This window comes from Prunus dulcis, chromosome 4 (assembly GCF_902201215.1).
Source record: "Prunus dulcis chromosome 4, ALMONDv2, whole genome shotgun sequence".
NCBI classification, from domain to species: Eukaryota; Viridiplantae; Streptophyta; class Magnoliopsida; order Rosales; family Rosaceae; genus Prunus; species Prunus dulcis.
The window spans coordinates 15,359,782-15,382,772 of NC_047653.1; the positions used below are offsets into that span (position 1 = coordinate 15,359,782).

Genomic DNA, 22,991 nt, shown 5'->3' on the forward strand with positions numbered 1-22,991 from the left:
CTGGTCAAAATCTGCTACAAACAACCAGAAACCAAAAGGCAAAAACAGTACTGAATATCAAAACACGTTTAACTTCATGAGCAGTTATAACATTCCCATAAACCCTAGCAAAAAGCACTCTGAAATCGAATTATGGAACCAGAAACTGCATTGCAGTTTCGGGCCAAAATCTGCTACAAACAACCAGAAATCAAAATGCAAAGACAGTACTGAATATCAAAACACGTTTAACTTCATGAGCAATTATAACATTCCCATAAACCCTAGCAAAAAAGCACTCTGAAATTGAATTATGGAACCAGAAACTGCATTGCAGTTTCTGGTTCAAAATTTGCTACAAACAACCAGAAATCAAAATGCAAAGACAGTACTGAATATCAAAACACGTTTGACTTCATGAGCAGTTATAATATTCCCATAAACCCTAGCAAAAAGCACTCTGAAATTGAATTATGCAGTTTCTGGTTCAAAATCTGCTATAAACAACCAGAAATTTTGAATCCAACGATTTTGAATGGTTAATCCCTATAAACGAAGCAAAACCTAAACGAAGAGTAGTTTTGAATCCAACGATTCATCCATTTTTCCAAAAACTGCATTGCATAAAGAACAACATGCAAAAATGTGTAATCCCTAAAATCGAAGACAAATCTGTGTTAGAGGGTCATTTTCTTACTGTTTTTTTCCCAAGAGAGTGAAAATCGCTACTATCGTCGTCAGTGGTTGTCGTTGTTGGTGGTGGTCGTTGCTCGTCGTCGTTGCTGGTCGTCGTTGCTCGTCGTCGTTGCTGCTCGTCCGTCGTTCGTCGTCAGTGGTTGTCGTTGTTGGTGGTGGTTGTTGCTCGTCGTCGTTGCTGCTCGTTGTTGGTGGTGGTCAGTGTGGAACTATCGGCTGAGTTGCTGTAGTTGAAGATGAAAGGTCGCGCGAAAGGGTTTTTGGAACTGATTCAATTTGAGTAGTGTCGTTTTTTGTTCTGTTTTGAGTCTTGTTATGTCGTTTTGACTGTAAGTTTTGAGTGGGTAAAAACTAAATATCTATATTTGACAATAAAGCACAATGGCACATGTAGTAATTTTAGTGCTCTTCAATGTTATTTTAGTAAAAGTAGGTGTTACTTTATTGTCTTTGGTCTTATATTAATTAAGTAAAATTGTATATCTATCTTTCAAATTAGTAAAGTATTTTATGTGTGAAAACTAAAGCTCCCTAATTTTTTTCTATAATTACATATTTCTATAACAATTGATTGTTTTATACGTAACATAAATTATGGAGATATGTAAGTAAAATTAATATTTGTTTGGGTGGTTTATTTTGTAATTATAACGATTTTACAAGAGTTTAGCAATAACTAAGAACAAAGATTTTACCATACCGAGTCCTCATAAAAACTTATATGAAAACATATTTTCAGCAAGAATTAAGAATAGATAATATTAACACTCACATCAAACACTGAAACATGCTAGTAGAAATTGAAATTGATAATGAATCCATAATGATTCATACAAAAAGCATAGAGAAAAAAAAAAATTAACGGAATGAATTCATAATAGTGTTGTATATTGCATGAACCCAAGTTGGGTCTCATTCAGATAAGTTGATAAATGATTCAAAGTTAGGTTGCAGTGCAAGTCTGCAGAAGTTCCCTTAGGCCAGCTCTCCTGGTGGATTTCAACTTTCAACCAGTCAGTAATGCTCTTGATATATCGCTCCGAATTCTGCTCTCCATGCCTGATCATCATCTAGGACTGTGTTTTGTGAATTGACAGAATCCTCGCGATATAGTGGTTTTAAAGCAGACTCTGGCAATTTACTCTCTGCCAGGTACTGCTTCGTGGTGATCATTTCCATCTTGTGCTTCCTTTTAAGCTTCTCAATTTGCTTCTTCAACTTGTCATTTTCTTGGTGCACACTCGTAAAATTCTCCTGTGTTTATGGGAAAAGAGAGGAAAAAACACAAATGAGACACCAACACTTGCATTATTATAATCTGATCCATTTATGAGTTATATCCAGAGTAACAAGATAGAGTCTTAAGGGTAAAATATGAGTTACCTCTGCAACAGATGCCGCATGTTCAGCTTCTCTAAGCCTAACAAGGAGTTCTCCAGCAGCATGAACAGCTTCTGCAGTATCTCTAAGTTGAATCTTGAGACTTTTGTTCTCCTTCTTCAAAAGTTCCCTCTCCCTCTCTCTTTCCACTCTCAGTACAGAGAGCTCTGCCGCAAGGGATTTGGAAAAACGAGAACCACGACCTTTAGCTCCAGCCTTTGCAGCTGCCCTCTTCACTTCTGCTATTCCTTCCATGATTGCACGGTGCTTTCCCACCAAGTCATTGTATTTGTCTTGTAGTTCAACGTAGTGCTCAACCATTCGAGCATGCCCAAGCACTGATCTATGAAGCGCATCATCCAACTCTTCAGTGCACTGCTTCTCCATTCTCAATTCCATCTCCACCTTCTCTGCTCGCCGGCGGTTGGATTCAAGATCTACCCTTAAGTCATCAGTTAAGGAAATCCAATCGCTCTCCATTTCTGTCCATCTCTGTCTTTCCCTCTCTAGTTCTTCCTCGGTGTTATCTCCATATGTACCACTTCTTCGCAGTTGCATGGATCGTGACAATAAAGAGGATCTCAGTTTCTCAATAGATTTGTTGGGTGATGCATCAGTACTTGACTGCAATTTGCTCCTTAACATCTGAACCTCCTTAAGAAGTGCTTCCTTCTCATTTAGATCAAAATCTGCACCTCCATACCCAAGATCCAACTCATTCTGGATTTCCTTTATTTCACATTTCTCCTTTATAATCTCTGGTTGGAGAATATCAACAGAACTGCCCCTCAAAAGCTGCAAAAATCATCAGGAACATGTAAAACATCCACATTTAGGACGTTACCATTAAAACCTCCAAAAGTTTCAAAAAACATACACCGTTCCAACCTACCTTGTTTCCATCTCTGAACTCATCATATGGTATCATTTCTTTACCATTTTCTGCAGATGAATCAGATTTCCCACTTTTGTATTGCTCAACCTGAAACAATAAATCAGATTCTCAGAAATGTAATATCGAAATTATGGAGAAGACATAATAATTCACTGAGTTTCAAACCCAAGGAAAAAAAAAAGTTACCAGCTGATTTAACTGCTCAATTTTAGCTGCTTGCTCCATGCAACGAATCTCAAGCTCCTCTTGCTTTGCAGCCTTTTCCATTGCATGCTGATTAAAAGAAAATAGAAATTAGGAAGGATTCCCATATCACAATTTATTCCTGAGTTTAATGTCCAGGTAAGCTTAACGCACCTCTGTCATTTGGTTAGAACTTCCTGCTTCATTAACTGCTACAGTCCATGTCTTCAAGCTATCCTGGGCATCATTGGTATCATCTTTAAACACTCTTCTTTTGCAAGATGCACAAAGTAAAGAGGCAGATGGTCCATCTATGGATGGCCTTATTTCTGGTATTGTCTGAGCTGAAGAATTAGCTCTGTCAACTTCTGGCCTAGGTTTCAGTGTCAAGTGCTCAAAGGAGAATGAGACTGAGGATTTGCTAGGTGCAGAGTTCTGCTGGTGATGGTCAATGATCTGTAAGCCCCTCTGAAGGCTGGCAGCCAATGACTCAGTGGGGCCTGGAAATATCTTGCTTGACCGCAAAGAGGATTGAGTGTGTTCACTCTGATTAAGTGACTGTCTCAATACATCTGACTTTAACTTGGAATTATCTGATATATTGTTCTGACTGACTGAACAAATCGATGAAAAGGTGACACTTTTTCTTTGTGCATTTCTAAGCTTTGGAGACTCAGACAATGTTGGGTCTTGGAGGAATGGAGATTGACAGCATAAACTGATTGAAACACCACTTTTGATTGCTGGATTGATAGCCTTTGAAGTGGTAAGAACACTGTTATCTGCCAAGTCAAAGTTGTCCTTACAAGGAAGAGAAAGCTCATCCTGAGATTCATTCAGATCCATTTCCTTTTCGTCTGAACTATGAAAATCATCTTCACTGGCCAAATCTGTATCACAACTTCCACCAAACTGAACAGAATCTCTACTGATAGAATAATCTCTTACATCTTCAGAAGAATTCTGCAGAAGCTGCTGATGTAATTCTCTTACATCATCTTCATCCACATTTACCTCTTCATCAGAATCATTATCTATGTGGGGTAAAATTAAAGAGCGATTCAGGCTCACTCGTAATTGATTCAAGCTTTCACGTACATTTCGCCCTTGAAAATGTCCATTATTACTCCCAAATGAGCCACTAGACTTTGCTCTTATAAGTTCTTCCTGCAAACACGCATTTCATTAACATCAAATTCCTATTACCCTCAGCTTTCATGGCAGAATTCCAAATAGAACTCCAAAGAACTTAGTACCTTCAATTGACGAATTTGATCAGTCAGACCATTGACATCATCTTCTGTTATTTCATTTATTACTGGCTCATTCCTAATATATTTCACTCGTTCTCCAAACCTCAGTGTTCTCAGTATCTCACCATCATTTCTGCATTTAAGAAGCACAAGCAATGTTTCAGAATACTATAAAACCTATCAAGCACACTTCCTAAAAAAATGACAACACAATGGCCACATGTATGTACATAGTGTATCTGGGCATATCAGTAGTAAATCAAACTTTATATTATAAAAAGAATTTAGTAGATTAGAGTCAAATACTTGTTATCTGGGGAGACAGCGCAGATGACCGTTAGTTTTGAATTGCCACCAATTGATTCTTGCAGTAGATGAGTTAAGCAAGAAGCCTTATATGGCACATCTTCAGATTTTCCAGACTGAGGCGCTTTTGCAAGAGTATTTACCAAAAGCCTGTACCAAAATAACAACATTAATCATTACAGTTGCAGCACTGGCCAGAGGACAACTGATCAAAAAAGTTTACTACACAAAGTTTTGTGCTATTTCCATAAATTATATTGTTGTGTGACTCTAACTTCATTACACAACAATTATTTGATGCTTAAGAATGTAAAAGTGATGATAGCAAACTTTGTTTCTTAAAATGTCATTAAGAACGCATTTCCTTGTACGGTATCAATACTATTACCCTGTAAGTTGTCTACAACAAGGCATCGGATGGAATACAAAGGTTATGGAATCATACCCAAGCCGTGACAAGGACTTCTTTACATATTTGTCTTCCCTTGCACATTGTCTACCTGAGTCATCAACTTTATTTCTATCTAGGCCAGCAAGATCAATAAAGCTCATTCTGCTTGTCTTTGAACTACCAAAACACTTGGATGAGGTCTCCTGCAGAATAAAGTAATTAAGCACTGTTAAGTGATAGACACAAAACATAATCATTCAAGAAACAATAAAGGTTTTGAACTGTAACGAGTTCCATATGCAATGATACCTTACACCATGACTCGATGATGAAAGTACAAACAATATGGGACCTAGAGCTCTTAGAGTTCATGCTAGTTGCTCCAACTTTTCTACTTGAAAGCCCCTGTTCCGTGAACAGAATAATAGTTGATGAGTACAAAGGAAAAATCCAGAACCAAAAAAAAAAAAAAAAGTTATCAGTTAAAAAGAATGCACATATACAAATCCTACCTTAATCAGAATTTGTGTCACATCCTCGTAGCTAGTCACATACTCCTCAGTCAGGTTCTCAACATACACTCCATTTTTGGGATCATCCTTGATCTACAACAGTTTAAAGCAAAGCCCATTTGTATCTTAGGCATGTACTAAAGAACCAAAAAAGGAACAAAAAAACACCAGTGAAAGAACTAAACAGTATAGAAGATCTCTACCTCAAGGTTCCTCAGGGTTGGATCAAGTAAATCTCCTATTTGTTCGTTGTATATCTGTGATAACGACAGTATTAACAAAACACATTGTCAGAATCCTACCCTATGTGTGTCAAAAAGAATTTAGAATAGTAAAATAAGTATACCTCAAGAAAAGAACAACGGAACTGGTAATTTAACTGTTTCCCTTCGGAGTTCTCTTGCTCCTACATGTAATAGTCCCAAGCAAACATTCATGAACCATGTCAGTACACGCCTACTTTCCTCATTTCCATTAAAAAAAAATAGAAACCAAAAAACATACCTTCTGAATCTCACGGAACAGCATTTCAAAGATGCGAGGAACAATGCCCTGGCAACTACCAGGACGGGAATCCTCAACCATGGCACTTGGCGGACCCCATAGCGTGTATGTCTTACCGCTTCCACTCTAAAGAGAATTCAATGAAAAATATTCACAAAGCAAATACAAAATTGGCCTACTTGAAATGAAGTACCTTTCATCTATGGATATGAATGAATACCTGTCCATATGACAAGACTGAAGTATTGTAACCGGCTAAGGCATTTTTAACCAACGGCACACCAACCTTCTGAAAAACATCTTCCTGGTAGAAACCAAACAGCACTCATGAATCAAAATGCACTTGCCCTTAGATTTAGAAGCAGAGAAGATTAACAAATGCCCAATTCCTCACTCTTCATATTTTTCAAGTTTCTCCAAGGAACCTACTTAGTCTGTATAAAAGGCCTAGTTGCCTAGTTTCTACTAAATAACATCTAAAAGTTAGCAATTTTCACTTATTTTCTGTTCTTTCTTTCAGTTTCCATGCAACCAAACAGAGCATTAATCTACACAGAGTTTAAAAATGGATTTTCATACTGTTTGTACCAAAATTTTCGATTCAGGTGGTTAACACATACAATTGTAGAATAATTGAGAACCATACCTGACCGGATTTTGAATCAAAAACCGAATCAAATGAAAATGTACGGTCCCCAACGGATAATGTACGCGGAGAAACCTTCTTAACCGTCCGATCTCCCCAATTTTCACCATCTTTAGTAGGTCTAATTCTCGCCACAACCTATACAAATTTCGAAAACCCAAAGAAAATAAGAAATTAAAAATTAAAAATATGAAAATTTATAAGTTTAAAACTTTAAAATACCTTCACTGATGGGTCCGGAGGTGGCAGGACTCCACCGTCGCCGTCGCCGTCGGATGGATCAGTCTCTCTCTGAAGATCAAACAATTCCAAAAGTAAATTTCTAATTCATAATTATTATCCACATTACAAATATCGAAATACTAAGTTAAGGCTATATTGGACAAGAAATATCAACAAAATTTCAAAAATACCTTCACCGGTGGGTCGAGAGTAGCGGAGGATTGTTTCTGGCCGTCCGATGGGGCGACCTCGGTGATCCGAGATTTGGATAAATCGGAAAGCACTGGCTTGGTTGCCGAAGCAGCGTCGTCGTCTGCGTACTTGGTCTGGACGTTAGGATCGAGGGGAGGGGTATTTTCGGCATTAGGGGGAGGGTTTCGAGAGCTGAAAATGGATTTGCTGGGCTTTGTGGAAATGGATCTGGGAAGGAGGTTTCGAAGCGATGAAGTGGAAATGTTTCCTAAGAACCGAGACTCGCTGGTGCTTGCTGGGTTGCCGTTCTTGGTCCTCATTGTTCTGAGATCGATGGATCAAGCGAGCACGAGAGAGAGAGAGAGAGAAAGCGCTGTACAGAATTTGAATTTGAAAATGTTTGAAGGAGAGAGGGAAGAGAGAGTTGCTATTTTATGTGGATAAGGAGGATGATGACCGTTGAGAAAGAGAGAAATGATTTATATTTGATTAGGGTTTTTTAAACTTCATGTGATTCAATTTGGATTAGTTCTGAACTGACCATCTTACCCCTCTGAGAGGTGATTTTAATTTTTGTTCCTTATTAACTAGCTCTTAATTTAATATTAATTTTCTTTTCAATACATTTACGTAACACTTGCATGCACAAGTATAAATTATCTAAAGTATTTCAATTTATATCATCAAGTCAACGGGTCTAACTCAATTGAAAATGACATTGACTTGTAGACGGAAACCCTTCTTTTAGACAGAAACCCTTCTCCTCATGTAATTAGAACGATCGCTTGTACTTCAAAAAAACATAATTCATATTAACATTTTTTGAGAATATTATTTCTTTCAATACAAATTATTAGATGACTACACAGCTACTTGTTTATGTTTTGGTTTTGATACACGAATTTAGATATGAAAAGTAACACCAAGAGGCAGGAGTCCCATTCGACCACCTTAGTCTAAGATTTTCAAATTAATTTTTAATTGTTTTGACATATCTATATTCGCAGTTGAGTCACATCTTCATTTCAGTCTTCAATTCATAAAGCCAAATATTATTCCACGAATTTATTTATTGATTGAGGGTTGCTATAATTACGAATATATTTTATGATGTGCCCATGTGTAAAATTACATTTGTACGTTCATCTACACATAAGAAACTTTTAAATAAAGCTTAATTTAAAGGACAAATTCGTCAATATATCAGATAGTTCAAATAAAGTAGCCGTTATGGCCGGTGGAGCAAAAGTTGGAGCTGATAATTAGTCAGACTCGCGGTAGCTGTCACGACAGCCCAGGCGCGCCCCTTAAAATGGTATTTTACATGAAAAGCCCTAACTAACCAAAATTACGTGTCTGCCCAGCTGATAATTGATATATTAACGTAATGACCATTCACATCAGACATCACACACAACACAACATTTCCCCACACACACACACACACACACAACACACAACCTTTCTCTATAAATTCGGCAAAGTCGGTTTTTTTTTTTTTTTTTTTTTGGGGGTCGAAATTCATTGTTAAATTAAATATATAGAATAACTTGGTCTCAGAAAAGTCTTGGGCTTCTGTAACCCAAAGCAAAAGGTGAAAAGGTTTGGGCTTCTTTAACATTGAAACATTTGGGCTTAGCTAGTGGGTATTTTTTGCTGAAAATAAGATACTTGGTAATTCAAACTAAATTTTTTCCTTCAATTTATTAAATAGGATGCATGTGGGTATTTGTCATTTGAAGCGGCATGTGGGTATTTGAACAACTTGTTATCATCCCGTTTGGTTCACAGAAAGGAATTAATAGGAAAAAACACTTCATATGTGGTGACGCCTATTTTTCTAGGAAATAGGAAATACATGTTTTGTAATGACCGGGAAGTAACTAGAAAAATGCATTTTATTTCCCGAAAAAAGTGTATTTATAAGCAAATTCTAGCATGAGAGGACCAATGAGACGAAACATTGTTGGCTGCTATCCTTCGTTGGCAAGTCTTCGACCCATCTCAATTGAAGAGTCTTTAGTCAGTAATCTCGTACTCTTGACCACCTCGAACCACGGTCATCCCTTTCCTACGTTTAGGTTGTGTAGAAATTGGAAACAAACTTTGTTTAGTTTTCTAATAATATTCCTAATTATAAATATGCAAAAATAGTGTGATTAATGCTTGCCTTGGTTTTTTTTTTTTTTTTTTTTTAAAGGGCTGCCTTGGTATTTTAATTTGTTAATAGGGACAAACTCATCATTAAAAAAATAATAATAATTAATGCTTGTCTTGGTTTTTGGGAAGGAAAAATGAAACTCAAGGTAGATGGAGGATTTTATTCCCCTCCTCCCCCTCTGCCCCCAGCCCAAAATGTTCCTATGAGCCAAGAAATTATTTCCCAAACTTGGACTTACAAAAACATGGGAAAGTAAATGTTTTTTCATTCCCAAGCCCATTTTCTTACCAACCAAACACATGTGTTGCGAATATGTGGCCCTAAAGCATGCGTGTGTTGGACCTTGATATTTGAAACCTCGGTCAGGCCTGGCCCAATCTGAAAAATGAAAAAGTCTGTGAAGTCAAGCACGAACTCAAAAATTTCGAGTTTACCTATTAACAAACCTTGCAAGACAAATGAAAAAGCAAAAAGGAATAATTGGATTGGCGCAAATCTTTAGTGTGCTCCCCAAGTGGTCCTGGATTCAAATTCCTATGATACCCGTGCATGAATTTCCCCATCCCCCTTCCTAACTTTGGAAAAACAAGATAAAATAAAATAAAATCTTTTGCTTCTTATTCTTTGAGTAAAGGAAGTCTCTTTTTCATGTTGTTCATTTTTATCTGCTTTTCCCAGGCCTGGGAAAATTATGCATACTGTACCAACAAGCGCAACTAGCTTATATTCCGTTATTAAGAAGCACTTGTTCCTCCCATATAATTCTCTCTCTTTTCCCCCATTTAATAAACATATACAAATAATTCAATTTGAGTCCATATATATAAAGGTTTTGATAATTCAAAGTGATAGTTCTTATCACTGACAGATTGCGGTGGAAAAACTATTTCCTAGGTATAGTTTCAGAGATTACCTATATAACAAGTTCTAGTTTAAGAAAACCCAGTTATGATATTTGTCTACTAGAGATTTATAAGCCAGCAAATAAAGTTGGATATAGTGGAGCAATAAACCCCTGCTGCATTCAAATCCCAATTCATCGGCTCTGGGTTGTAACTATGGGACGTGGCCCTAACGTCCCATAGCTACATGAGAGAATTTGCCTCGGATACAGGAACTTCAACTGACTTCACAATTGATAATAATCTAAAAAATTCGGGTTATTTCATATGTAATAGTGAATCATAAGTAGGAACCCAAAAATCTGCCCACTAAGGAACCAAAAAATCAATGAAAATTGGCAAAGAAGGAGCATGACTTTTGGGATTTCTGCGATGTGGGGCTGTTAGATATGTGATTTGGATCTATCTCATTTACGTTCTGTTTGTATATAATGGCAGGAGCGTAAATACATTAAAATTGGTGGGCACACTATTTGCTTAGGTGGCCACATGACTGGGCTTTAGGACTGAAATTAATAGGCAACAATTACTGTCCTGCAATCAAACTGTACTGCTGAAATTGGACCCATATATCTAAGAACCCTTTTTTTATTTCGTGAAAATGTGAAAGGGGAAGGTGGGTTTGGTTGGTGATTTTGTACTCTGTTGGTACATTGACAATGTATGTGAAAAAATATCTCCCTCTCTTTCCTAACTGTGACAACAACAAAAAATCATATCGTAGAAAATTATAAACAACTAGTTACTATCTTATGTAAAAATCAAACCCCAAGCCATACTAGCAGTGGCGGATCCAGAAATTTTTCAGCGGAGGTGCAATTTTTAAAAGGATAAAAGCTCTTTAAAAAAAACTATTTCAAATGCTCTTAATCTAACCAAAATCAATACCAATTAATCTAATCAAAATCAATCTCAATTAATCTAATCAAAATGCATATCAATTTCTCAATTAAATAAATAAATCATAATACTAGAATATGAGTAGAATATGAGTACGCACAAAACTGGAAAACATGTTTAAGGTGATGTTGTTAGAACTTAATTGCATAAACAACTAAAAACACTAACTCGTGTAGCCATATGAACAACACAAAAGTCTTCTCCCTTCTGCAAGCCCTTGATCACACGATCGCTAAATGGGGTACTTAATCCCTATTTATGTATGTAAGGTGTGTGATTGATTGCCTGCTTACAGTTGCATGTGTACAAATTATTTTATTTTAGTAACTTTCCTAACAGTTATGGCCTTTGTATTTCATGTAGGTAAGTTAAAGGTGATTTCTGCGGGGCATAGAAATTATGACATGGAGTCGTTACTCCTATATATATTCTAATCTTTTCTTCTCTTTTCTTTTCTCTTTTTGGCCAATAGCCAATGTATGATAATGTAAACAGATATAACTAAGCGTTTGCAATTGCTACTTTTTCTGTTTTTGTTGTTTTTTTTACCTTTTCTGCAGATCGCGAGGTGGGCTTAAGAAAACGCCGCCAATACAATAACAACAACAAAAAAGTCGAGTCATTAGTGCAGCACTAAGTCTAAAACCAAGCCTTATTTTCGTGAGTGGTGATTTCCAAACTGAACTTTCGAAATGATAGTTTATTTGAATATTAGGCAAATGCAATTTGCATGCGTGGTGTGCTGCTGCTGCAAGACGAGAAGAGAAACGGGAATGTTGTGCAACTTGTTTAATGAAATGGTCATGTCTGTACAAATTATATACTCAATTAGGAAGGAATGTGTGGGATTAGGTGAGTAGAGGAAGAACCTGTACCACGTGAACTCAAAAGTCAAAGAGACTGCCATTAAAATAAATATGAACACCTAACTGTGATAAAAGGCCACCACTAGTTTTCCACAATTTTCAACATCTCCATCTCTATCTTTCATTCATTAACTTATCTACATATATATATATATATATATACACACACACACACATAAACATTACACTCCTTTTGTTGAGTCATTTTTCAAATAAATGACACTCATTAGGATTTCGTACGAATTTTTTTCAACGATCCAAACCATCTATCGGAAACCATTTCGATATCCAATTGTGTCCTACAAAATCAATAAACATGTTGCTTCAAGAAAGTACTAAAATTTCAATAATTCAATTGAGTAGTCAAATGATATCGAATTCAAGTTTTTTTTTTTTTTTTTTTTGGTAGAGATGATCTTTGAATGAGTATATACAAAATACATGATTTGAATTAGTAAAATACAATACGAAGTAGGCCCTACAAGAGTGTCTCTCAAATAAACTTCTTTAAAGAATCCCTCAACTGAAACTCCATATATATATATATATATATTATTGGATTTGATCTTTAGAGGAGTCAAGATTTGCTGACATTAATTTCTTTGAAGACAACAAGAAGCAGCACCTGAGAAAGCACATAAAGATGGACCTCAATTTTTGTTAGCACTGTCCGAGTGTCATGCAATGCAACTCAACTTGTATACGAAAACTACAGCTTGTTTGGTAACTAGTGGAGGCAAGAAAGTTAAAGGCTTAAGCCAACGGGAAGAGTTCAACAGTTTACCTTTTCTTTCTCCCCATAGCAAACGAATCTTTATATCAAATTGAGTAATGCTATTTCCACCATCTACTCATCCCATGTTTTATGTAGAAGTCACATTTTGGAACTTTTTTTTTTAATCATTTTTAATTACAAAGAGATAGCTATAAAAAAATTGTCATAGTCTTTACACTCAAGCCATGTCTTGAGCAATGTCAATGGTATATAACTAAGGATAGTCTCGCTAATACAGTTGCAGATGCGCTAGTTAATACTGAATATGAAGAAAAAAAGCAGATGAAATTAATGCGTAAGAAGAAGATGATAAAAGTATCACCTTATTATAAATCTCAATAACCATACCTAACAAAAATCAAATTTGAACTCACCAATTTGTTGACAGAAAAGCTAATTTAGTGGTGGGATTAGTTGAAGATTATTTTAGTGTATGAGGGTAGTACTTACTTTGGCATCTTTAGCATTGTTTGTATGAGAACACATTTCAAAAGCCTCATACGTCAATTACGGCATTGCATACTCCCAAAAGCTAAAAACACTATTTGTGCATATGAGTAATGACAAACGACCAACACTTTAGTTCACGAAATAATATCCAAACAGGTCTCAGTCTCATCCATCCACATCACTCTTAAAATAAAATAAAAATAAAGGCAAAGAAAAAGACAAATGACTCAATGAGGGAGAAGATAGATGGGTTTTCTTCCATCTTTATCAAGAGGAGACTCTTTTTTCTGCCCAAACGTCACCCTTGAGGAAAAAAAAAAAAAAAATGGAAAAGGGGAGGTCTAGTAGGCAATTGCATTGTTTTTCTTCAAAGTTCTACTTTGGATGGATTGTATATTGTCAAAGAGATGGTTATGGATCATTGAATAGTGGTCACTTGGTGACCCCATCAAAAGAATTTCATGAATTGAAAAAAAATCAAAAAATCAAAAAAGCTCACCCTAGTTAGTCACTGATTTTTGCCGTTTTGGCTTTGGAATGGGGACTTTATTTTGAATAATGCAACAAAAGACCTATGAGAAGCCGTTACCCAAAAAAAAATTTAAGACCTATGAGAGGCATGCTATGGCCTATATGGCCCATTAAAGCAAAGGGAGATATTAGAAATAGACCAGAAAAAGAATGTCGGTTACAGTGAAAGTGAACGTGAAACGAATTATAAACTGAAAATATCTTGAATTTGAAAACGTATGAGACAAAAAGACTTCAAATTTATCTAATATATGATATAGTTTGCAAACGATTGATTGTATTGTATATATAATTGTTAAGATTTTAGAGGTATAGATTTTTAGCTCACTATTAAAAATATCGATATTGTATTGAATTTAACTATCTGTTTAGTACGTGTGGGGTTTTATACAAAAGGAATCGATATTATTAGGAATTGAGCATTAATTACGAAATTTTCTATTTTGTTAAGTTTTCGATGTGGGATTGTGTGTATTCTTCAATAATAATTTGTAGTAAAGTTAACAACTTATATTTAAGAAAATAACGTTTCTCATTATCCAAACAAAAATTGAAAAAGTTGATGCTTTCTTCATTTTTAGTGGAGGCCTTTTGCTCTGCTTTTTCTCTTTTCTTTTTTTTTTCTTTTTTTTTCCTTTTATCATTGTGGATGGCTCATGAAAGAAATTAAACTAATTTATAATGCTTAAGAGCACAACAAGAAGGCTTTCCACTTTTTAGTTTTAGTTTATTTCATTATCCAATAAAAAGGTGTGACTATTGTTGTGTCAATACTAATCAAGCCCCTCGATTTACAACACGTGTATTTGTTTTCTTGCAATCGGAGGATGTTCTTTCTTCCACGTCGTATTCCTTTCCCTTGTTTGTCTTTTTATTGAGCCCTTTCTGCAGCGTAGTTGTGTAGGCCTTCTATTGATCCAATAGTGAAGCCACGCATCTTGATTATTCAAGTTCATGAATTCCTAGTAGATACAATAAAGAAACTCAATTTAGTATTTTCGGTAACCCTTCATTTGGAGAAGATAAATAAACATGAAATTTGAATAAAAGTGAGAGTTTATAAATTGACATACACGAATTCTCTTGTTTCAATTCATTAGTAGCGACATTTAGAAATTTTATGTGAAAAAAGTTTGGAATTTGAAAGTCGTAAATTACAACTTTAAATTCAATTGAAATAGTGGAATTTTAATAAATGAAAACCATGTACACCATCATCACCAACATGTCTACCAAAACATAAACGTTATATTTCTTGTTTAAATTCCATTTATGCTTTTAGGGTAGCCAAAGAATAAAGTTGACAAAAAAGGGGTAATTTGTAACAACATAAAAAGGGGCTAAGATCCTCTTTGTAAGTCCTTAAAGAGGTCTTGGTATGCCCTAACTTTGGGATGAGATAGCCTCCCATCCCCCTAAATTTTAAAAAACCCAAAAATAAAGTTTACAAATACTAGAACATTAGGTTCTATCATTTTGAATTTCATTATTTTTTTTAATTCCTTAGTGATTTTAAATTTCCACCTTTAATGCAAGATAACAGAATTTAGTTGTGACAATCCTCTGGATGACTTAGGGCATATTTATGTATCAATAATGGAGAAAGTAAGAAATCAAAGAAATTTATAACAGCGCTCATTAAAATGAACCACATTGATTGGCTTTTTACGGCAGTCTATGCGCACCCTTGCCCTGGCATCCGCAAAAATCTTTGGAGTTATTTAGATGGGATTGCTTCGGCCACTAACCTCCCTTGGATGATTGCTGGTGACTTCAATGAGTTGGTTGACAATTCTGAAAAATGTGGTGGTAATCCCATTTCTCATGGGAGTGGCCTTGTGGATTGGATTGATAGAAACAATTTGATTGATCTTGGTTTTATTGGTGCTCAGTTTACTTGGTGCAGGAAAAATGAGAATGGTGTCCTCACTTGGGAAAGATTGGATCGCGGTCTGTCCAACATTAACTGGAGACATCAATTTCCCGAGGCCTTTGTCAGACACCTCCCTAGAGTCAAGTCTGACCATTGCCCCTTACTCATTAGCCTTCAGTCTACTCACCTCCCTTGTGCTACTGCCAAATCTTTCAGGTTCCAAGCCATGTGGCTCCTGCACCCTACCTTTCGCAGCTTTGTGGTTGATAAATGGGCTAACTTTACTGGAAGTATCCTCCAAAAAACTCAAGCCATTTCCTATGCTCTCACTACTTGGAATATGGAAGTGTTTGGGAGCTTATTTTGAAATAAGAAGAAGCTGCTGGCTAGAATTGGCGGGATTCAAAAAGCCCTCTGCAGAAGACACTCCCCTTTTCTGGCTGATTTGGAAAAAGAGCTCACCAATGAATACCAAGCCTTGCTTGACCAAGAAGAACTTTTTTGGTTACAGAAGTCAAGGAACACTTGGCTTAAAGAAGGGGACCGTAATACCAAGTTTTTCCACCTGTCTACCATTATTCGCAGAAGAAGGAACAAGCTGGAGGGCCTCACTAATGCTCAAGGTACGTGGACTAACGATAAAAATGAAATGGAGTCTATCATTGTCAACTACTTCAAGAATCTCTTTGCTGCCCAAACGATGAGATACTCTAATGCTGATCTCCCCCAGCTTTTTCCTAGCTTGGAGAACTCTGAGTTGGCGACCCTCAATTGTGATGTTAATCCTCAAATCATTAAGGATTGTTTGTTCAGTATTGGCAGTCTTAAAGCTCCAGGCCCGGGCAGTCTTAAAGCTCCAGGCCCGGATGGATACCTTGCTAAGTTCTACCATGATTTTTGGGATCTTTGTCAGGGAACCTTTGTTGAGTTAGTTGCTGGTTGTTTATGCTCTGCAAGCATCCCGGATGATCTAAATGACACGCTGATTACCCTTGTTCCTAAAGTGGCTAGTCCCAGCTCTGTTGCTCAGTTAAGGCCTATCAGCCTTTGCAATACGTTGTACAAAGTGGTGTCTAAGATCATTGTTCAGAAGCTCAGGCCTCTCATGCAAAAGATTGTCAGTCCTGCGCAAGCTAGCTTCATCCCTGGCAGGCAGATTGTTGACAACATTATCGTTGCCCAAGAGGTCCTTCATAAATTCAGAAATTCTAAAGGCAAGAAGGGGTTCATCGCTTGGAAAATTGACCTCTCCAAAGCCTATGACAGGATTAACTGGGATTTCATCTATGATGTGCTATGGGAAATTGGGATTAGAGGCAAACTCCTGGTTCTTATCATGCAGTGCATCAAGTCGGTCAGATACCAAGCCATTCTCAATGGTGAGCTTACTGGAAGGTTCTCTCCAAATGCTGGGATCAGACAAGGTGACCCCCTCTCCCCTTACATTTTTGTCCTATGCATGGAAAAACTTTCCTATATTATCATTGAACATATCTCCTCTGGAACCTGGAAACCTGTTAAGGTTGCTAGAAATGGCCCTGCTATATCCCACCTTTTCTTTGCGGATGACCTCATTTTATTCGGGGAAGCCTCTATCCACCAAGCTAAGCTTATGAAGCATTGCTTGGACCTCTTTTGTGGTGCCTCGGGTCAGCAAGTCAGCTTTGAGAAATCTAGAATCTGCTGTTCCCCTAATACTGAACCTGGAATTGCTGCTTCTATAGCCAATATTTGCGGGTCTCCCCTCACGGATTGCCTTGGGAATTATCTTGGTGTTCCCTTGATCCAATCTAGAATTACCAAGGATACTTACTTTGGGATTGTTGACAAAGTGCAGCGCAGATTAGCCTCCTGGAAGAGCCACACATTATCTATGGCAGGGAGACTCACTTATTTGCAAGCTGTCACCTCTGCTATTCCAATCTATACGATGCAATCGGTTGAGCTTCCTATATCTACTTGTAACCAGCTTGATAAGATTAATAGGGATTTCTTGTGGGGTTATACCGGTGACCAAACTAAAATCCACCTTGTCAACTGGGACACTGTTTGCCATCCTAAGAGCTGTGGTGGGCTAGGTCTAAAAAAGACCCATTTTATGAACCAGGCCCTTCTTGCCAAGACTGGTTGGAAACTTATTCAAAAAAAGCAGGGTCTTTGGTCCCAAGTTCTCAATGGCAAGTACCTAAAAGACCAAAGTTTGCTTGCTGCGCCTAATCTTAAATTCCTAAATTGCTCTAGTACTTGGCGAGGTATTCTTTTTGGGACTCAACTCGCCTCCAAAGGTCTTAAATGGAGAGTTGGGAATGGTGACAATATCTTGTTTTGGAAGGATAATTGGGCTGGCTGTGGTCCTCTGGAGAACTTCACCATAGTCCCCCTTACTGCTGATATGCTGGATTGGACCGTGAGTGATTTTCTCACGGAGCAAGGTTGGAACACAGACTGGCTTATGGGCTGCCTCCCCTTGCATGTGGTGCAAAAAATTCATTGCATCTTTGCAGGGTTTAATCACACTGAGGCGGACTCTTGTATATGGCAGCTCACCTCCAATGGTGAATTTTCTGTGAAAACGGCTTACCTCTCCTTGTTTACTGAGGAGACCAACTATACTTGGAATTGGGATATTATTTGGAAGCTGCAGGTCCCCCCCAAGATCAAAACCTTTCTCTGGCTGTTGATTCATGGTAAGCTCCTAACCAATGTCCAACGTGTGAGAAGAAACTTAGCTTCCAACTCCAACTGCCCTTGCTGCAACGGCTCCATGGAGTCCTTGGATCATCTCTTTCGCAGGTGCAGTCATGCGGCTAAAATGTGGAACTCCATTGGCATTCCCAATCAAGTTGCTCACTCCTTCTCTATGGATTTTAAGGACTGGCTCTTCACCAATATTAAAGCTAGTTTCAGCTGCTTGCAGGGTATCCCTTGGTCCTCCCTGTTTTTGGCTGCCCTATGGTTCTGCTGGAAATGGCGCTGTAAGAAAGTTTTTGATCTCAACTTCTCTCCTCCTCCCTGGCCCCACATTCCGATCATCCATTTCTCCCGTGAATGGCTGGTGGCTAACAGATCCAGGAACTCCAAGCTTCCTAAACATGTCCTTAAACTTCACTGGTCTCCTCCCTGTGCTGGCTGGTTTAAGATTAACGTGGATGGTAGTTGTATGGGTGTTTTGGGCGCTATTAGTGCTGGTGGCATCATAAGGAACGATGCTGGTATTTGGGTCAAGGGGTTTGTTACGAAGCTGGGAAGTGGCAGTATCCTAGAAGCGGAGCTTTGGGGAGTCTTCAGAGGCTTGCTCCTCACGTGGAACGAAGGCATCCGACGAATTCATATGGAATGTGACTCTCTCACTGCTGTATCTCTTATTAATGGAGAAACTGGAACTAACCACCCCCTTTCTAGCATCATCCATTGCTGCAAAGACTTGCTCTTGCATGACTGGGAGTGCACCATCTATCACATCTATAGAGAGCAAAACTCTGCTGCGGACCATATGGCTCACTTGGGTCAAAATTCCAGTTTGGGTTTTCATGTTATTGATCTTCCTCCTCCTTCTATTGTTAGCCTCTTGGCTAATGACTCTTCTAGGGGAACCACTGCGAGGCTTGTCCCAGTGTAGTTCTCCTTTGTGTTTTTGTCGGGCTTTGGCCCTCCTTGTAACAAAAAATAAAAAATAAAAAAAATCAGAGAATTTAGGAATCGGGGAACTACTGAATCGGCATGGGAAGAATCATTCCCATTAAGCTGTTTACTAAACATATGAAATTAGCAAAGGAATGGGGTTGATTCCCATTGTTATTGTTTACTAACTTTCATGAATTAGGATCCAAATTAATTTTATTACTAAAATGCCACGCACATTTTCACCACAACACATATATAATTCTCAAATTGGCAAAGGAGACCAAACTAATCCTGCAACAAACCAATAAAACGGTGTAAACATGAGGAATCAATATGCTGAACAAGATGAACAACAAGAGCCCAGTTCAATAATAATGTTAATAACACCTTTGCCCAGAACCAATTTCAAACGAAAAAATAAACTCCAATAAATATATATCACCTACGTAACTAGTAAACAATCAAATAATAATAACCTACATAATCTTCATACGATTAAATACATGGAACTTCTTGGAACTGAGTTTTTAAATTTTTTTTTAGGGTTGGAGCGTCTTGGAACTTTTGGTGTGAGTTTTTATTTTTTTTAGGGTTTGAGTGTTTTGAAATTATGGTAAAGTGGTAAGGGTATTTTGGAAGTTATTAAGAGAAAACAGGAATGAGAATCATATCGACTACTCCCCCTAGTTGATTTGATGCCTAGTTTTGAGGGGATATGATTACGGATTTTGAGGTGGGATCCACTTATTTTTTAATTCATGATTGCAAGTAAACACAGAGGAAGTCAGGAATGAAAATCATTCCCTTTCCTCCCATACCCATTACTGATATGTAAACATGCCCTTAATGTTGCCTTTTGTTTTAGATACAAGCGATATTAGAAGAGGGAGGGAATCAAACCTAGGATTTCGGATACATGAGTAAATGCTTTTAACAACTTAAGCCGCAAGCCCATTGCATTATTTTTTAATACGGTGTTGGGAGGAGTGCGATATCCATGTATTTAATTATATGCATGTGTTTTTTTTTTTTTTTAACAAAACGATATTCTAAACTGCTCTAATGTATGGGGAGGAGATTTTAGATTGAAGGCATTTTTTTATCACATGTTTTGCCTTCATTTAATTTTGGATACTACTTGCCTCTTTATTGGTAAAGAGATACTCCTCCTTCATGCGAATCACAGTTTGACACATATGCAAAAATAATTCATCTAAAATACAAAAAAAAAAAAACTTATGCACACATGTCACACTACTATTGGCAAAAATTGTTTGGGCCTAAAATTGACGCGCCAAAATCAGAAAAAGATAAAACCCATAATGAAATTTCCCACTCGGCCCAAAAGCTTGGGGACAATAAAATTAGGATCCAGATGGCTTGGGCTTTACGTTTTTTTATCAAAGACAAAAGTTCCCAGCCCAAGAAAGCCCAAAAGAAAGAAACTGTCATCCGGGCTTTAAAAGATCAGCCCACAGAATTTGTTTGGATTCAAGCCCAAGAAACTAAACAAATATATCTCCCACGTGGCTACCTCAGCTATTGAGAGGGTCAACATTTTCAACTAGAGTTTTTATGGGAAGAGACGTCTCCGGGGAACTGCCGACAGGAAATCAAGAAGCCCACCTATTTTCAGAGATTTGTTTTGCCCCGAAGACAATAGTCCATCTTTTCAAAAGGATTCACAGGCCATGCCTTCTCAATTAGAACAGGAAATAAGGAATTATTCAGAGAGTACAGAAGAAAACCAAACCGCCATAAAAAGCACACACAAGCGTTGGCGTTGGTTGAAACAAAAAGCAGTCACCCAGGGAACTAGGGAAGGGATCACTGGAGACTATTGAGAACTTGTCTGCCACGGTTGATAAAGATCTTTTCTAAGAGATCTTTTTGCCGCCCATTTAAAATTTAGAAAACACCTCCAGAAGAGGATCTCTTATAAAAACAGAAGCAGGCAAGAAAGAAAAGGACAATCAACTCATCAATCAAAAACACAACACCAAGAAAAAGCCAAGAGCTCACTTGAATTCCAAAATTCAGACTTAGAAAACAAGTCTTCTAGAACGAGACACCTCGTTACAAATTTGGTTCAGCAAAAGCCAAGACAAGCAGAGTTTGAGTTTTCACAGACGTGGAGACCCCAGAAAACTCAGGACGAGTCTTATTCAAGCAGAACAACTCTCGTAGTACGATCCTTAGCTCATCAGACCATCGAGAATAGCCACTTCTGTCCATTTCAAGCAGGAGGAGTTGCAGTTCTGCCTATTCAAAAGGCCTCACAAAGCGTGAAGAAAACGTAAAGCTCTGCCAAAATCCAACTTTGGTATCGATTTGCAGGTCAACCTAGCATTTGAAGTCACAAAGCAGTGCGGACCAATCCAGACATGTCCAGTCCAGCCTACAGCAGAGTCTTCCATTCAAGCGGAAACGAAGTTCCGACAGTCCTTTAACTTGTCTAGAGTTAAATATGTGTATTTATTATCTTGCAAAAGGCAGTTCTGCCTAAAACAGTCCACTTCTATCAAACACTTCTGGCCAGAACAGCCGTTTTCTTTATATACTGAGATAAATTATGAAAGTCCTTACCAGTCTAAGGCAAGAAAAGAACTTACTTGGGAGATATTCCTCACCCAAATTCACAATCGTTTGATTTTTAGAAGTCAGTAACTTGGGGCGCAAGTTATCTATTCTAAAAAGAAGTCTGCTAGAATTCACGTTGCTAGCAGTGGCACGCTCGCACACCAAAGAAAGCTGACTCGCTTGACCAGTACATGGTCTCCAAGCCAGTGGGGAACTTCGCCCTTCCATCACAGGAGCTAAACGCGAAAACGGGTGAACAATTTGGCACGCCCGGTGGGACATCTCAGTATACATACTTCAGCAGAACCGTTCACAGGTTTACACATACAGGAAGCTCTAGCCAGAATTCATACTAGATATGGAGACAAACCAGATGGCTCGCAGGGAAGGTTCCGAGTCAGAAGAAAGCGACGCCAGACAATCAGCTCGCGGCAGCACAGGAAGTAGACATTCTGGAACTAACTCCAGAAGGATGAATCAAATACAGGAGTCAATACTCCGACAAGAAGCCACGGTCCAAAGGAGCCAAGACACTCTCAATAATATGACAGCAATGATGCAATGGCAGGTTAACAGGCAGTTCCGGAAAGACCGAGAGAGCGCCATGGCCAGAGTCCAAAACCCCGATGCTGTAGTCCAGCAGTTGGATCTCCCTCATGGTCCTCCACCAGGACTGGCATGGCCATACCAGGAAAATCCTTTAGTTGCACAGATAGCTGGAGTACCAGATCACAGAGAAGTCCAGGCTGGTCCAAGAGAGGGAATCCTTCCTAATCAAGAGCAGGAGGTCCCAGCCCGACCAAATGACCTTGTATTGGTTCAGCAGAACCAGCCAGAACCTCAGCCCATTCCACCCTTGGTGGTCCAGCATGATCAACCTTTGGCATTTCAGCCAGAACCACCAGCTGTATTGCCATATAGACCCAGAAGGATGGACCCTAATCCATTCCCTCCACCCGCAAGAGGGAGAAGGGGCAGAGGGGGCAATAACCTTTTTGCTAACCAGGACAGGAATAGACCGGGGGCAAACTGGAGAAATCACCCAGATATCGAAGAGCAGGAAGGGCACAGAGAAGAACCTCCACTCAGACCATACAGAATGGAGCCCAGAATCGATTACATTCAGGCAGAACAGGGACAGAATCCTCCCCCCATCAACGCTCTGAATGA

General features: G+C 38.2%; 2 protein-coding genes across 2 annotated transcripts; one reads left to right on the forward strand and one right to left on the reverse strand.

The window, feature by feature from the left end:
* Positions 1 to 1,466: 1,466 nt before the first annotated feature.
* LOC117625984 (kinesin-like protein KIN-12F) lies at positions 1,467 to 7,633 on the reverse strand. Its single transcript, XM_034357595.1, has 17 exons — positions 7,159 to 7,633; positions 6,968 to 7,036; positions 6,746 to 6,883; positions 6,320 to 6,403; positions 6,100 to 6,225; positions 5,942 to 6,001; positions 5,799 to 5,852; positions 5,596 to 5,688; positions 5,393 to 5,488; positions 5,138 to 5,286; positions 4,693 to 4,842; positions 4,390 to 4,519; positions 3,308 to 4,300; positions 3,137 to 3,223; positions 2,948 to 3,037; positions 2,059 to 2,850; positions 1,467 to 1,929 (listed from the first exon to the last, which is right to left on the reverse strand). Exons 1-17 carry the CDS (start codon positions 7,477 to 7,479, stop codon positions 1,690 to 1,692), a joined length of 3,672 nt encoding a protein of 1,223 aa, XP_034213486.1. The 5' UTR covers positions 7,480 to 7,633; the 3' UTR covers positions 1,467 to 1,689.
* Positions 7,634 to 15,387: 7,754 nt separating this feature from the next.
* On the forward strand, positions 15,388 to 15,984 carry LOC117625474. Its single transcript, XM_034357023.1, has one exon. The coding sequence runs from the start codon at positions 15,388 to 15,390 to the stop codon at positions 15,982 to 15,984; it is 597 nt and encodes a 198-aa protein (XP_034212914.1).
* The last annotated feature ends 7,007 nt before the right edge of the window (positions 15,985 to 22,991 follow it).